The sequence below is a fragment of the Thamnophis sirtalis genome, unplaced genomic scaffold, assembly GCF_051295495.1.
Source record: "Thamnophis sirtalis isolate CommonGarterSnake01/CBP01778 unplaced genomic scaffold, rThaSir2_p1.2 scaffold_6, whole genome shotgun sequence".
In the NCBI taxonomy this organism is placed as follows: domain Eukaryota; kingdom Metazoa; phylum Chordata; class Lepidosauria; order Squamata; family Natricidae; genus Thamnophis; species Thamnophis sirtalis.
In genome coordinates this window covers 129,634,142-129,648,542 of record NW_028261386.1, presented here as the reverse complement: position 1 = coordinate 129,648,542, position 14,401 = coordinate 129,634,142, and the positions used below count along the sequence as shown (strand labels likewise).

General features: G+C 42.7%; 1 protein-coding gene across 8 annotated transcripts in view; it reads right to left on the bottom strand.

Annotated features, from left to right (window-relative positions):
- Positions 1 to 14,401, bottom strand: part of DST (dystonin) — a 410,298-nt gene that overhangs the window by 121,163 nt on the left and 274,734 nt on the right. For all 8 annotated transcript variants that reach the window (XM_087718947.1, XM_087718939.1, XM_087718941.1 and 5 more), the window contains 6 exons: positions 14,001 to 14,157; positions 12,243 to 12,366; positions 5,619 to 5,687; positions 4,627 to 4,862; positions 3,872 to 4,001; positions 129 to 328 (listed from right to left, as the gene is read on the bottom strand). In XM_087718947.1, coding sequence (XP_087575073.1) covers positions 129 to 328; positions 3,872 to 4,001; positions 4,627 to 4,862; positions 5,619 to 5,687; positions 12,243 to 12,366; positions 14,001 to 14,157 — 916 coding nt within the window. The remainder of the gene's footprint in view (positions 1 to 128; positions 329 to 3,871; positions 4,002 to 4,626; positions 4,863 to 5,618; positions 5,688 to 12,242; positions 12,367 to 14,000; positions 14,158 to 14,401) is intronic.

Below are 14,401 nucleotides of genomic sequence, written 5' to 3'. Positions count from 1 at the left end.
GAAGTAAACTACACTAGAGTTACTAATAAATCAATAATTAATAAATCAAAAGTTTACTTTGGTTATATTTTGAACAGAAAAAAAAAATCCCCACAAGCTCCATTACAAAAACAGATTAAAATATTTACCTGGACTTGCTGCTTCTGTGTGTTTAACATGTTTGGATCAATTGACAGTGGCCCAAGCACGCTGATCATTAATTCTTTCTCAACCAGCCACTGGCTTAACTGAGCCTCAGTTGCTTGAAACTGGGTTAGGTAATTTGAAGATTCCTCCATTTTTTTCTGTCTGTCAGCTGCCACCTGGCTGAGTTCACTCCATTTGGAATCTACGACAAAATAAACACTGAATTTTAAAATTACATCTTAGAAAATGTTTCTTCTTCACTAAGCGAGGCTGGGCAGCAAACCTCCTCTTAAACTGTTAACAATACACTGGCAGAAAGCCATACGAGAAGAGGAAAAGCTGTATTTTGGAAGGTAAATGGGTGCTTACAAACTTTCTGTAATATGTTAGGTTATCCAAACTGGCCCAGTATTTTTCAGAAATCTATTCTTAACTTCATCACAGGTTATTCATAAAATGTCTAAAGCAGTGTTTCTCAACCTTGGTAACTTGAAGATGTCCAGACTTCAACTCCCAGAATTCCCCAGCCAGCGAATGCGAATGCTGGCTGGGGAATTCTGGGAGTTGAAGTCCGGACATCTTCAAGTTGCCAAGGTTGAGAAACACTGGTCTAAAGTAATACCAGTTTCTTCAGACCACCACACTTCAGTCTAAGACTGTTTTACCAAAAATCTCAAGAGTGGAAGGGCATGGACTTCACCAAATTCTGCTTCACTATTTATGTTCAGTTTGATGTACGAAGATACCAACAAATCACCCACGAGATCACCACTCTCAAGCAGAGACTACAATGCAGAACCTGGAAATTATAGCACTCTCACACATACAAGCAAAAGTATGGATGTGGTATGTAGGAGCTTGGACAAGTAATGGGAGTTCGCCCCATCACATGGTGCTCGAGTCTCAAACCTAGACTGTCCGCTTTCCAACTGACAAGCTCGGCCTCTTTAACTGCTGAGCCATCGCATGTCCTCATGCGTATCCTAGACTAAATCCAAAAATGCTAAGGAATTCCTGGAAGCTTGGCACTCAGCCACATCAATCATTAACAGACACACAGATGTTTATACAGCATTCCAGAGAGACAATGAAAAGGATAAAAAAGGAAACAAAAAAAACAACAACCCAAAACAGCTCCTACTCAGTAATCAACACCAAGATAAGCAGGGATTGACACCAAACAAACAATCAAGCAGGAAACAATACGAAACAACAACCCTAATCAAGGAATTACCATCTCAGACAATTACGTAATGAGGAACAGCCTAATCAAGGAGCTTCCAAGGAGAAAAACAATACTTCCACCAATACTGTATATAAACAGAGAGCAAACCCCGCCCTTTTCTAGCTCTGGAAATGTGACATAGACGGATAATAAAATGTCTGGAAGCTACCTGTTGATCTCCGGGTGCGCTTCAAGGTGCTACTTATCACCTATAAAGCCCTTCATGGTAGTGGGCCTGGGTACTTGAGAGACCGCCTACTGCCAATTACCTCCACTAGACCGATACGATCGCATCGATTAGGCCTCCTCCGAATTCCATCTTCTAGCCAGTGCAGACTGGCAACTACCCGGAGGAGAGCCTTCTCGGTGGCTGCTCCAACCCTTTGGAACGAACTCCCCGTGGAGATTCGGACCCTCACCACCCTCCAGTCCTTCCGTGCCGCTTTAAAGATCTGGCTGTCCCGGCTGGCCTGGGGTTAAGATTGTAGCCCCACTCGAATTGTGCGACTGTTTTGTTTTCTTTTTAACATGCTGTATTGTCTACTGTTTGTCTTCTCCCCCCCCCTTTTTGAATTGTGAGCCGCCCTGAGTCCCCCCAGGGAAAAGGGCGGCATACAAATAAAGGCAAAACTAAAAAACTAAACTAAAAAACCGAGCTCAGAGAACACAAACCATTGCACAACTCAACCCTTAGCTACAGATATTCTCTACTATTGTTAACAAATAACAGGTTGTTTTATCTCTGTTCAGTATACTGGCTTTTCACCAAACGAAAGCTAAAATAAAACCATGGGATAGCTAGTTACAAGTAATCCTCGACTTAGAACAGTTCATTTAGCGATTGTTCAAAATTTCAATGGCACTGAAAAAAAAGTAACCTATGACCATTTTTACACTTATGACCGTTGCAGCATTCCCATGGTCACGCGATTTACATTTGGATACTTGACAACTAACTCACGTTTACGATGGTTGCAATTTCCCGGGGTCATGCGGATCCCGTTTTGCAACCTTCTGACAAGCAAAGTCAATAAGGTAGTAAGATTCACTTTACAATCAGGTTACTAACTTAACAACTGCAGCGATTCACTTAACAAATGTGGCAAGGAAATTCGTAAAATGGGGCAAACTCCACTTAACCGGACCGGACAATGCCGGCTGGTGGCTCCCCCGGGGGAGGGCCTTCTCTGTAGCTGCTCCGGCCCTGTGGAACGATCTACCCGTAGAGATCCGGACCCTTCCCACTCTCTCGGCCTTCCGAAAAGCCACTAAAACCTGGCTGTTCCAGCAGGCCTGGGGCTGTTGATTAATGTCCAGCCCCACTTAGACAGAATGGATGGTGTGCAATTTTAACAACTGTATTTTTACCTTTAATTTTTTAAATGCTTTTCATCTGGTCTGTAAGCCGCCCAGAGTCCCAAGGGAGTGGGCGGCATACAAATTTTTATTAAATTTCAAATTAACAAATTTTTCACTTAGCAACATAAATTTTGGGCTCCTCCGTGGTCATAAGTTGAGGACTGCCTATATCTGTAACCATGTTCCTCCTTTTGTTGTAAAAGGATTGGGATTGTGTTGTGATGCTTAAGCATCATTCTGATACATCTTAAGGGCACAATTGAGTTTTGCTGAAATGAGTCGAGGAAACTTTAATACTTTACACAGAAGAAGAGGGAGTTAATTCTCCACATGAATTAGCTCCATGCCTGTCAGCTTTTCTGTTTTTAGTATTATTAACAAATGATATTTTTAGAAAATAGGGCATAACATATTTTTCCTGGATTTAAAACAAAGCCTAATTGTATATGTAATCTCTGTCTATTTATACACTGCCACGATGTAATTGTTCTTTTACCCTGATCTGTTTATTTGCCTATGCCCTTTCTTTCTTTCTTTCACACTTTTTAATATGATTGTTACTTCTTTATAGCTTCCTGTCCTGTAGGTTTGTATGGCAACGCTCACCACAATCAAGGATGCCCAAGTTAAAAAGCATTTTTTTTGAAGTTCAACAATTCCAGGAGAGGTGGGTATGGGAGAATTGTTATGCATAACTTTTTTGTCCAAACATGGTCAGATTCTCAACATCTGGCAAAAATGTCTAAGAGGGATGTTTTAGAAAAATAGCCAAATGACACAAAACACGGAAAATATATTACAGAACAAAAAAAAAACAGCACGAAGGAACATAAAAAAGCTGATTTCCATATTAACTCTACAGTGACAATGCCTTGGTCTTGATTAAGCTGAAATAGCAGCAGAGTGGGCATAGCTGATTAACCTTCTAATATTTTCATTTTGAATTAGTTGGAAAGTTTACAATAAAAAAATGCATTGAACTACAGTATTTTCTGAATTGTTGTAGAAAACTTCAACCTACACAATTCACAAAGCTGTATAAATGACACTGTAGTGCTAGATATAATAATATACAAGCAGGTAACGATTGCTGAATTTAAATATATTAACATATTAACTCTCAGATCTATCCAATGCCTACAGGAAGCAAAAGGTTAATACCTATTTTCTTTAACATTTCTTTCCATTTTGGCACCTCAGAAGAATCAGGGTTTTTTTCCAGCAATTCTGTGACTCTGTCCTTCAGCTCTTCCACTTTGCTCTCATTCTGCTTCAATTCTGTTTCAAACAGCTACAACAAACGAAATCAACAGTGTGTAAAGCTTTAAATGTACACAAATCAAGATTTTGGCTTCAATGGTGACCAGCTGGCCTCTTTATCTGATTACACAAATTTAATAGCATAATCCGGGCTATTAAAAGTGAAATTCTGATTTTACTGCAGATATAACTTACTTATTGTTAAATATTCTGGGGATTTGTAAGACTGCTTAATCACCAAGCAGTAACTCCGCTAATGTATTCAGCAGATGTCCACAATGAGTCTGTGCAAAAATGTATGGCAGAATGGTCTTCTATATCTATGAGGAGCCGAGGTGGCGCAGTGGTTAAATGCAGCACTGCAGGCTACTTCAGCTGACTGCAGTTCAGCAGTTCGGCTGTTCAAATCTCACCGGCTCAGGGTTGACTCAGCCTTCCATCCTTCCGAGGTGGGTAAAATGAGGACCCGGATTGTTGTTGGGGGCAATATGCTGACTCTGTAAACCGCTTAGAGAGGGCTGAAAGCCCTATGAAGCGGTATATAAGTCTAACTATTGCTATTAACTATTGCTATTAACCTGATATTTCCATAAATCTAAAAATTCACTTTACACATTAATTATTCTCCATAGATAGGTTTTGAAGATGGAAGTTACCTTATGCTGATCAACTTTTTCTTTAACCGTTTCACTGTCGAGAACAGTGGTTTCCCATTTGGCTGCAACTGTGTCCATTTCCTGTAACCACTCCATCATTGAACTTGTTTCTTCTTGAATGTTCTGCATATTTAAAAGCATCGATTCCAATTCTGTTCTTTTGTCCTTCAGTGTTGCTCCCAAGTCATCGTAACTCTGATTGACAGTTGACATGCTATTTTGAATCGTGGCCAGTTCTGTGAGAAAGGAGGTCCCAGATGTGTTTACCTTAAACACTAAATTACATAATATTTTGTCTGAAGACAAAAGTACAATAAAAAGTTTAAATTCCTATTTATATGCACAAACTTAGAGAGAGATTTTTGCTTCTTCCACTGATAGCTAAGTGTTGTGGCCCAGCAGGAGCCGTTGGAGCTGCCACCAGACTCCGACAGCGAGGGGCCCTCTGAGTCGGCTCTGGAGGATGTGGAGGACCCTGGACAGGGTTCCGACTCCAAGCAGGGTGTAGAGAGGCTGGTTGGCCACCAGGAGGCACCTGAGCCTCGGACCAGTGGAGAGGAGACAAGGGAGAGTGACTCTGCTGGCCTCTGGATCACTCTCCCTTGTCTCCTCCCCACTGGTCCAAGGCTCAGGCGCCTCCTGGTGGCCAACCAGCCTCTCTGCGCCCTGCTCTGAGTCAGAACCCTGTCCAGGGTGCTCCACATCGTCCAGAGCCGACTCATAGGGCCCCTCGCTGTCGGAGTCTGGTGGTAGCTCCAATGGCTCCTGCTGGGCCACAACATATGTGGAATTGGATTTTGTTTTCATGGACCAATGTAAACGGCTTTTTAATATTCATGGATGAGGCAAATTTGGAATTCTGGATCTTGCCCTGATTCTTTAATCATAACCAAGTAAGAAAATTATGGGATTTCAGGAAATCCTTTAAAGGTGCAAGTTAAGACGAAGATTCTAGTATAAATCTAGCTGAAACACAATTAAGTGGCATTTACCTTTGTTCGTCATGAAACTCTGATTACCAACAGCTGTTTCATCTCCATTTAGTATTGCCCCAGGCACATCTAAAAAAAATAAATGAAAAACCAAGATTCAGTTCATAATTACTTGAGTAATTCTGAAATTCTTTTTCATCAGATACAAGGACTAGACTAGATTTAACATGGAAACATAAATGATCGCATTGATTTTTTTTAAAAAAATGACTTAATTAAAGGTAATACATATTTGATTGGAAGTACGTTAACAGTAGAACACAGCCCTCCATTTTCCTCTATCCCATTTTCCCCATTAGGAACCAATGGTCAGAAATCATGGGGAGAAAAACCTTAATTTCCCTCACTAGCCCCCCCCCCCTTTTAGATATTAACTTTTACAATAGATCACATCATAACTGATTCTGATGCTACGTGAGGTTTTATCTCGCAGATGTAAAAATTGTCTTTGGAAGGATGCATGTGATTATATAAACTAACTGTACTCAACCGTTGGAAGGTGGTCTCTGCTGTTTTAAGTATTTTATCCTGAGGAAGGAATTGTCCTACCAAGAGATTTCTTGCACGAAAGTAGGAACTTCTTTTTCATCGGGATACAGTACTACAATTCAGCAAATAAATAAAAAGTCAACCGTGCGCTTGTTTGTTCTGGCCCATCTGTTCTAATTTCTGAAACCATGAGAAACGTTCTGAATGGCTAGGTTGAAAAATTGATTGATTGATTGATTGATTTAGTTTATTTGTATGCCGCCCTTCTCCGGGAGGGACTCAGGGCGGCGAACAACTCAGGGGAGGAAAGGGGACATAAAACACAATACACATAATTAAAATACACGAGAATCACACAGCCATACAAGTCGGGAGGGGAGGGGAACTCATCAACCCCAGGCCTGCCGGCACAGCCAGGTTTTGACGGCTTTCCGGAAGGCCCGGAGAGAGGTGAGGGTCCGGATCTCCGCGGGGAGTTCATTCCAAAGGGCCGGAGCTGCTACAGAGAAGGCCCTCCCCCGGGTAGTAGCCAGGTACGCGCTTTTGTCGAGCGTGCTTTAGTCTACCGCGGTTTTGTGGTGGAACCGCGTTTGACACCCCTGATTTTAAGCATCTGTGCCTTTGTTTAATTCTTGGGCAGTGAAAGAGAACAGAGAATCGTGTCTGAAGTGCTGATGAACATTAATCGGGATGCCAATTGCCATACTGTACCCTTGAATCATTCTCACGCTCTGGACTGTGTATTATAAGGAAGGTGAGTCATTAGTTAATTAATTTACAGTTTGTAACATACTACAATATGGATATTTTGATTGGCACACAACAAAGTAAACAAATCAAGGCAGTGTTTAGAGTGGCAAATCCACCTCAAGAAGGATGGTAGTAAACAATCGGCTGGATTTAAGATCCCGGGAGAATGGGATTATTTTAAGTCCCTTATTGAATGTCAAGAAAGAGAACAGAAGTGCAAGAAGCTCTGAAGGCATTGAATTGTAAAACATGGGGCCCGAAATAGAAAAAGCCTCCTACCTAATCAATATTCCTTAACCCAACCAGGAGCGAAAACTCAGCAGGCTTTCTCAAAATAAAACTGGAGTTTGGAGTTGGAGTTTATTCAATTTGTAGGCCGCCCTATTCCCCGAAAGGACTCAGGGCGGCTGAACAAAAGCCAAGGGAGGGGTAATTACAAAAAGTAAGACAAAAACAATCAGACAATACAAACAACTTAAAAGCACAACAGACACAGCAAATTCGAGTGGGGGGGGGGAACTCAACCCCAGGCTTGCTGGGACAGCCAGGTCTTCACGGCCGTCCGGAAGGCCTGAAGGGTGGAGAGGGTCCAAATCTCCACGGGGAGCTCGTTCCAAAGGGCCGGGGCAGCCACAGAGAAGGCCCTCCTCCGAGTAGTCGCCAGCCGACATTGGCCAGCAGATGGAATACGGAGGAGGCCTAATCTGTGGGATTGAATGGGTTTGTGGGAGGTAATCGGCAGAAGATGGTCTCTCAAGTGGGCAGATTTAGTTCAGTAACCCAAAGACTGTACCTCATGTGCATTCACCTCTGGATAAAAATCCCAGAAGATCTTGAAACACAATGCCCAGTTGCTACAACGCCGAATGAAGAGGAATGACGGGCCTAAGATATGTTGTACCTTGAGGCAAAGTAGCCCCATTCATAAACAATGACAATTTCCCCCTTACTCAGTCAAGGTGTACTCAAGATCTATCAATATATTCTGGCAGTGAGGCAGAAAAATCCTTACCCTTACAGAATAGTACATCAAGTAATGAAGATATACCACGCTCAATATCATCAAAATCATATACCTATCTGTTCTGACCCCCCTCGTCCCACACTAACACACACTCCAAGCCAAAGATAAGTTATGGCATTTAATTAACAGACAGACAGGTCCTTGGCAGCAAACCGGCACAGATAAGCCATGGCAGCAATCCAGCCTGCCAGGCTCACAATAATGTTCTCCAACATTAGTTTCTGCATTGACTTCTGCAAGAGGGGTGTGTGCACAAGCAGTCCTTTTATAGTCTGGAGAGGAGCCTAATGACCACCAGCTGAGTGCAATTACCTCCTGTAACTGCGCAACTGTTCCTGACACCTGTTAGCTCTTCGGTGCCGGGCATCCAGGAACAACCCACTACTGGTGTCCGGATAACTCTTCCATGTCTGCTCCCCACTGGTCCAAGGCACAGGCACCTCCTGGTGGCCAACCAGTCTCTCTGTGCCCTGCTCCAAGTCGGAACCCTGTCCAGGGTCCTCCACATCCTCCAGAGCCGACTCATAGGGCCCTTCACTGTCAGAGTCTGGTGGAAGCTCCAATAGCTCCTGCTGGACCACAACACCTATCTACGTAATGCTAGCACCAATCCAGTGTATTTTAAGATATCATAGCTGTTCTGATCACGACACAGTGGATGCATTAGCCCAACCATGTGGGATTGTCACTTCTGTGAACTGCATCCCACTCTCTCTTTCTCTTTTGAGCACTCAGGTCTAAAGATCCTGTGAGAGCATCACATGAGCTGAGGTGGCGCAGTGGTTAGGGTGCAGTACTGCAGGCCACTTCAGCTGACTGTTATCTGCAGTTCAGCGTTTCTAATCTCACCGGCTCAAGGTTCATTCAGCCTTCCATCCTTCCGAGGTGGGTGAAATGAGGACCCAGACTGTGGGGGCGATATGCTGACTCTGTAAACCGTTTAGAGAGGGCTGAAAGCCCTAGGAAGCGGTATATAATAGCAATAGCAATAGCAGTAGACTTATATACCGCTTCATAGGCCTTTCAGGCCTCTCTAAGCGGTTTACAGAGAGTCAGCATATTGCCCCCAACAATCTGGGTCCTCATTTTACCCACCTCGGAAGGATGGAAGGCTGAGTCAACCCTGAGCCGGTGAGATTTGAACCGCTGACCTGCTGATCTAGCAGTAGCCTGCAGTGCTGCATTTAACCACTGCGCCACCTTGGCTCTAAGTCTAACTGCTATTGCTATTGCTATGATGATGAAGGCCTGTTGTTGTTGAGTTGGTGGGTAAACTGTGTCATGATCTCCAGTAACAAGAAGAAAACATTTCCCACAATAATTATGAATGAAGAGATTGTGAAGATAAAGTTTGGAGTAAGCTTTTTGCCTTTAAACAACATCTGTCTATCCTATTTCACCAATTGTGGGAAAGAACTCTAGGTTTTCTGTCACCAGCGCAAGCATCTACAACAAGCCAAGTTTTCTGAGCTGTGGCATCACAATATTGTTCTGAGGCTTACTTATTTGCATGCGATCTTACAACACAAATTACGAAAAGGGCAACCTTTTCACTGAAATATCGCAATGCAATATTCACAACTTGCCTTCCCTGCTTCCTGCCATGAATAGCATGCTTCTGATCTGCTGGTTATTGCTCCACAGGAACTTAATGAAATTTGGAACAAAACAAACTCCATGGAAGCAGCAAGAGAAAATAGGTCACAGGGGCATAACGGAGCAGAACTGCCCCAATGGAATAAAAAAAAAGGATAACGTTTTGCTATTCAAGTAGGAAAGAAAGATGAAGCACTTATAAGAACGAGTGTGTGACAGGAACGGTATCTCATCTTGCTTGAAACAATACAATGGTAAGCAAGCAATTGGGATGATACCCATGGGTGTCTGTTGTGGCCCAGCAGGAGACGTTGGAGCTGCCACCAGACTCTGACAGCGAGGGACCCTATGAGTCGGCTCTGGAGGACCCTGGACAGGGTTCTGACTCCAAGCAGGGCGCAGAGAGGCTGGTTGGCCACCAGGAGGCTCCTGAGCCTTGGACCAGTGGGGAGGAGACAAGGGAGTGTGATCCGGACGTCAGCAGTGGGGAAGAGCCAAGGGAGTTGTTCCTAGATGCCCGGCACCGGAGAGCTAATAGGCGTAAGGAACAATTACGCAGTTACAGGAGGTAATTGCACTCAGCTGGTGGTAATTAGGCTCCTCTCCAGACTATAAAAGGAATGCTTGTGCACACGCCCCTTTTGCAGAAGTCAACACATTAACTAATGTTGGAGAACAGTATTGTGAGCTTGGCAGGCTGGATTGCTGCCATGGCTTATCTGTGCTGGATTGCTGCCAAGGCTTATCTGTGCTGGATTGCTGCCAAGGACCTGTCTGTCTAGTAATAAATTCCGTAAAGTATCTTTGGCTTGGAGTGCTTTGGTGTGGAACGAGGGGCGTCAGAACAGGTGTCTAAGAGTAGCAGTGGATAGGAATCTGATGGAGGTCATAATCTGCCATTCCTTCAAACTGTCTACTGACAATTTGCTTCCGTCAGCACCATGTTAAGCCCAATGATAACAGTGAAAGAAAGAAAGAAAGAAAGAAAGAAAGAAAGAAAGAAAGAAAGAAAGAAAGAAAGAAAGAAAGATAGATAGATAGATAGATAGATAGATAGATATGTTTTCTGAGGTTTTCGCGGGTGTTAGTATGTAGGTCTCTAGTTGTTCGGGTTTTCTCCCGCGTAGAATTGGAGATGTCTTGGCGACGTTTCGACGAAGTCACATTCGTCATCTTCAGGCTGCTGCTGACTACTTCAGGTTTGGTGTTTCCAGGAGTACTCCACTACTCCTGGAAACACCAAACTTGAAGTAGTCAGTAGCAGCCTGAAGATGACGAATGTGACTTCGTTGAAACGTCGCCAAGACATCTCCAATTCTACGCGGGAGAAAACCCGAACAACCAGAGACCTACATATATATATATATATATATATATATATATATATATATATATATATATATATATATATATATATATATATATATATATATATATATATATATATATATATATATATATATATATATATATATATATATATATATATATATATATATATATATATATATATATAGGGGGGGGGGGGTGTTGTACAATATTCTGAATATGAGTCAAGGGTGCGTTCTATTAGGTAGCCTGAATGGATAGAAAGGAAGAGAACAAGAGAGTAAATTTATTGATCCCTGTGGATCCCCAAGAATTGAGAATATTATTTCTGAGGGGTAACTGTTTAGAAAAAAAAAAGTTCCTTTGCTTTAAATACATGGTTTAAACGTGTCTATTCACACACACACCTGTGGAGAAGGAATACGCTCAAAAGCATGATCAATATGATTGTTTCTGGTAAAAGATGCATTGTGCAATGATCAGTTCTTGATACGAAATAAGCCATTATTTTGCTATGAAAAAGAAGTGGCACAGATGGAAAAATGTAAGAGAAACAAGAGTAAAAGTAAAATGACTGCCAAAAGAGAAAGAAGGAATCCTGAATGAAAAAGTATCAGAAAACAGAGAATCCTCCCAACTGATGGAATGCAAAATGAAACCTTGGGAAAGACAATACGGAAGCTCTTTTTGGAACAAAGTGGTCAGAATTATAGCATAAAGTATGTACTGCGGTAAGCAGGATGATTTGCACCAAATATTAGACTACATGATGCAATGAAGGATATGGACGTCAAAATGAATCAGTGGTATATTGAATCATTTTCTTAATCCATTCTGTACATTACCATTATTAAATATTAAGTAAGAATGAGACTCATCACGTTCAGGATTACCAAAATGACGGTTTAAACCCCCCCCCCCCAATAAATATAGCAATGATTTGGGGAGTATTTCTTAGAGTGATGTGGTTTATTAATAATTTTATTCAAGTTGGGTTCATCGACAAAAGGGCGCCCGACAAAAGCGCGCCCGACTAAACCGCGGTGACAAAACCGCGAATTCTAAACCGCGCCAACAAATGAGCGCTGAAGCGCGCCAACAATGCGCCAACAGAAGCGCGCTCTAAACCCTAACCCTAGCCCTAACCCTTACCCTAACTTAAATCACGTCCTTACCTTAACTTAAATCGCGCTTCTGTCGGCGTGCTGTTGTCGGCGCATTGATGACGTCACGGTTTTATCACCGCGGTTTTGTTGGCACGCTTTTGTCGTGCACGCATTTGCCGGGTCATGTTCAAGTTGTATATCATCACTGTTCAATGTTTTTTTTTAATAAATCTAACAACAATTTGGGGAACATTGTTTAAAACAATGTACTTTTATACATCATTTCAAATGTATCAAACATTCAAAATTATGCTTATCCAGCTAACATACCTGACTTGACTCCCCGTGGCTTTGCAGTGGAAGTCACAGCAACAATTTGGTTACACAAAGCATTTCCTCTGCTATTCATTTTCTTAAGATCAGGGGCCTTTGCGTTCCATTCATCTTCCAAATCCTAAGGAGGAAACAAACTATTGTTTTCAACAGCGACCACAATTATCATTTGGAGAGAACATGTCTACACTCTAAAGCAGGGGTGTCAAACTCGATTTCATTGAGGGCCCCATCGGGGTTGGGTTTGACCTCAGGGGGCGAGGTGGGTGTGGCCAGGGTGGGGCATGATCAGCTTGACATCACTCATGCCAGGGGCATCTGTGGTGATCCAAGCGCTCTGCCGGCGATTATGGGCTCCCGAGCTCCGTTTTCAGCTGTGACAGCCTCCTGCAGCCCTCCAAAAATGGAGCCTGGGAGTGCCGTGTGTGGTCCTCCTAAGCTCCATTTTTGCTGGCGGAGGGACTGTAGGCTGGTCCTTTGCTGTTTCTAGACTGGCCCCACGGGCCAGATCTAAGCAGGCTGAATCCGGCCCCCGAGCCTTGAGTTTGACACCGCTGCTCTGAAGGACTTAATATGACTAGATATGCTTTTCTCATATCTTGTTTTATCCATTACGATTCCTGTCATATCATGCCTCATGTACAATCTATACTAAAATAAAAAATTAACCTTACAAATATCAGAACTCAAAGCTCCTTTGAAATTCTGCATTGCTGATTAACAATGAGCCGAGGTGGCGCAGTGGGTAGAGTGCAGTACTGCAGGCCACTTCAGCTGACTGCTAGTTCAGCAGTTCAGCGGTTCAAATCTCACCGGCTCAGGGTTGACTCAGCCTTCCATCCTTCTGAGGTGGGTGAAATGAGGACCCAGATTGTTGTTGGGGGCAATATGCTGACTCTGTAAACCCCTTAGAGAGGGCTGAAAGCCCTATGAAGCGGTATATAAGTCTAACTGCTATTGCTATTAATTGCAAGACGTTTATTAGCTACAGTGGAAGTTGGTGACCAAAGGAGAAAGTGGCAGGGATGTACAGATAGTCCTTGACTTACAACAGTTTGTTTAGTGACTGTTCAGCTACAACGGCACTGAAAAAAGTGACATGACCACTTTTCACACTTACGACCCTCGCGGCATTCTCCATGCTCATGTGATTTACACTCGGAGGCTTGACAACTGACAATTCACACGTATGATGGTTGTAGTGTCCAGGGATCATGTGACCCCCCTTTTGTGACCTTCCGACACGCAAAGTCAGTGAGGAAACCAGATCCACTTAACAACCGTGTTACTAATTTAACAGCTGCAGTGATTCGCTCAACAAATGTGGAAAGGAAGGCCAGAACTCACTTAACGGATTTCTCACTTAGCAACATAAATGTTAGGTTCAATAGTGGTCATAAGTCTAAGACTACCTGTACATTGCACCTTGTCCTACTTGAAGAATAGCAGGGTTTGTTTTAACCAGCTGGAAGGCCATATGTTTATTTCGGGTTTGAAATCGCACATATTTTCCATTTTATCTTATGCTCCCATTATACAAATAAACTTTTGCACATAATGAGTGGCTCTCTCCTTTATGGATGCCTAGGAAAATCCTTGCAATACGCTACACGGGTTTAATCCATTCTGGCCTGCGTGAAATGAGTGATGATAATGTTTGCAGCCCCGTCAGCTCAGAGGCCATTTGGTTTAATTAATGGACATAGAAATCCTTGTCTGGAAAGCACTGCCTGTAAAGACAAACACATTTCATACCTTGGTGCTTTGCAAATGTTTCTTTAAGCTATCAGTGTTTAAAGAGGGCTGTATAGGGGGAATTCTTTCTGTCGTTTCATCTATCCATTTCTTCAGAGAGTCAACGTAACCCCTGAATGCATCAATTTGTTGTTGGCAAGAGGATACATCCTTCTCTCTATAAAATTTAAAAAAAACAGAAAGAATGAATTGGGGAAGTTACGGGCTCCCTGACCTCGGGATTAAATATGTAGTACTTTTCTAAGTTAAACCAGTTGCAAAAGCTGTATTCAGAGTGCCGATATATATTGAAATAATTTGATAAAAGTTAACGAACAGGTGGGACCAAAAACTCCTTGAGAAGGCATACTGCATCTGTTCAAGCAGAGACTGGCAAAAGGTTCTACAGATATCCAGATCTT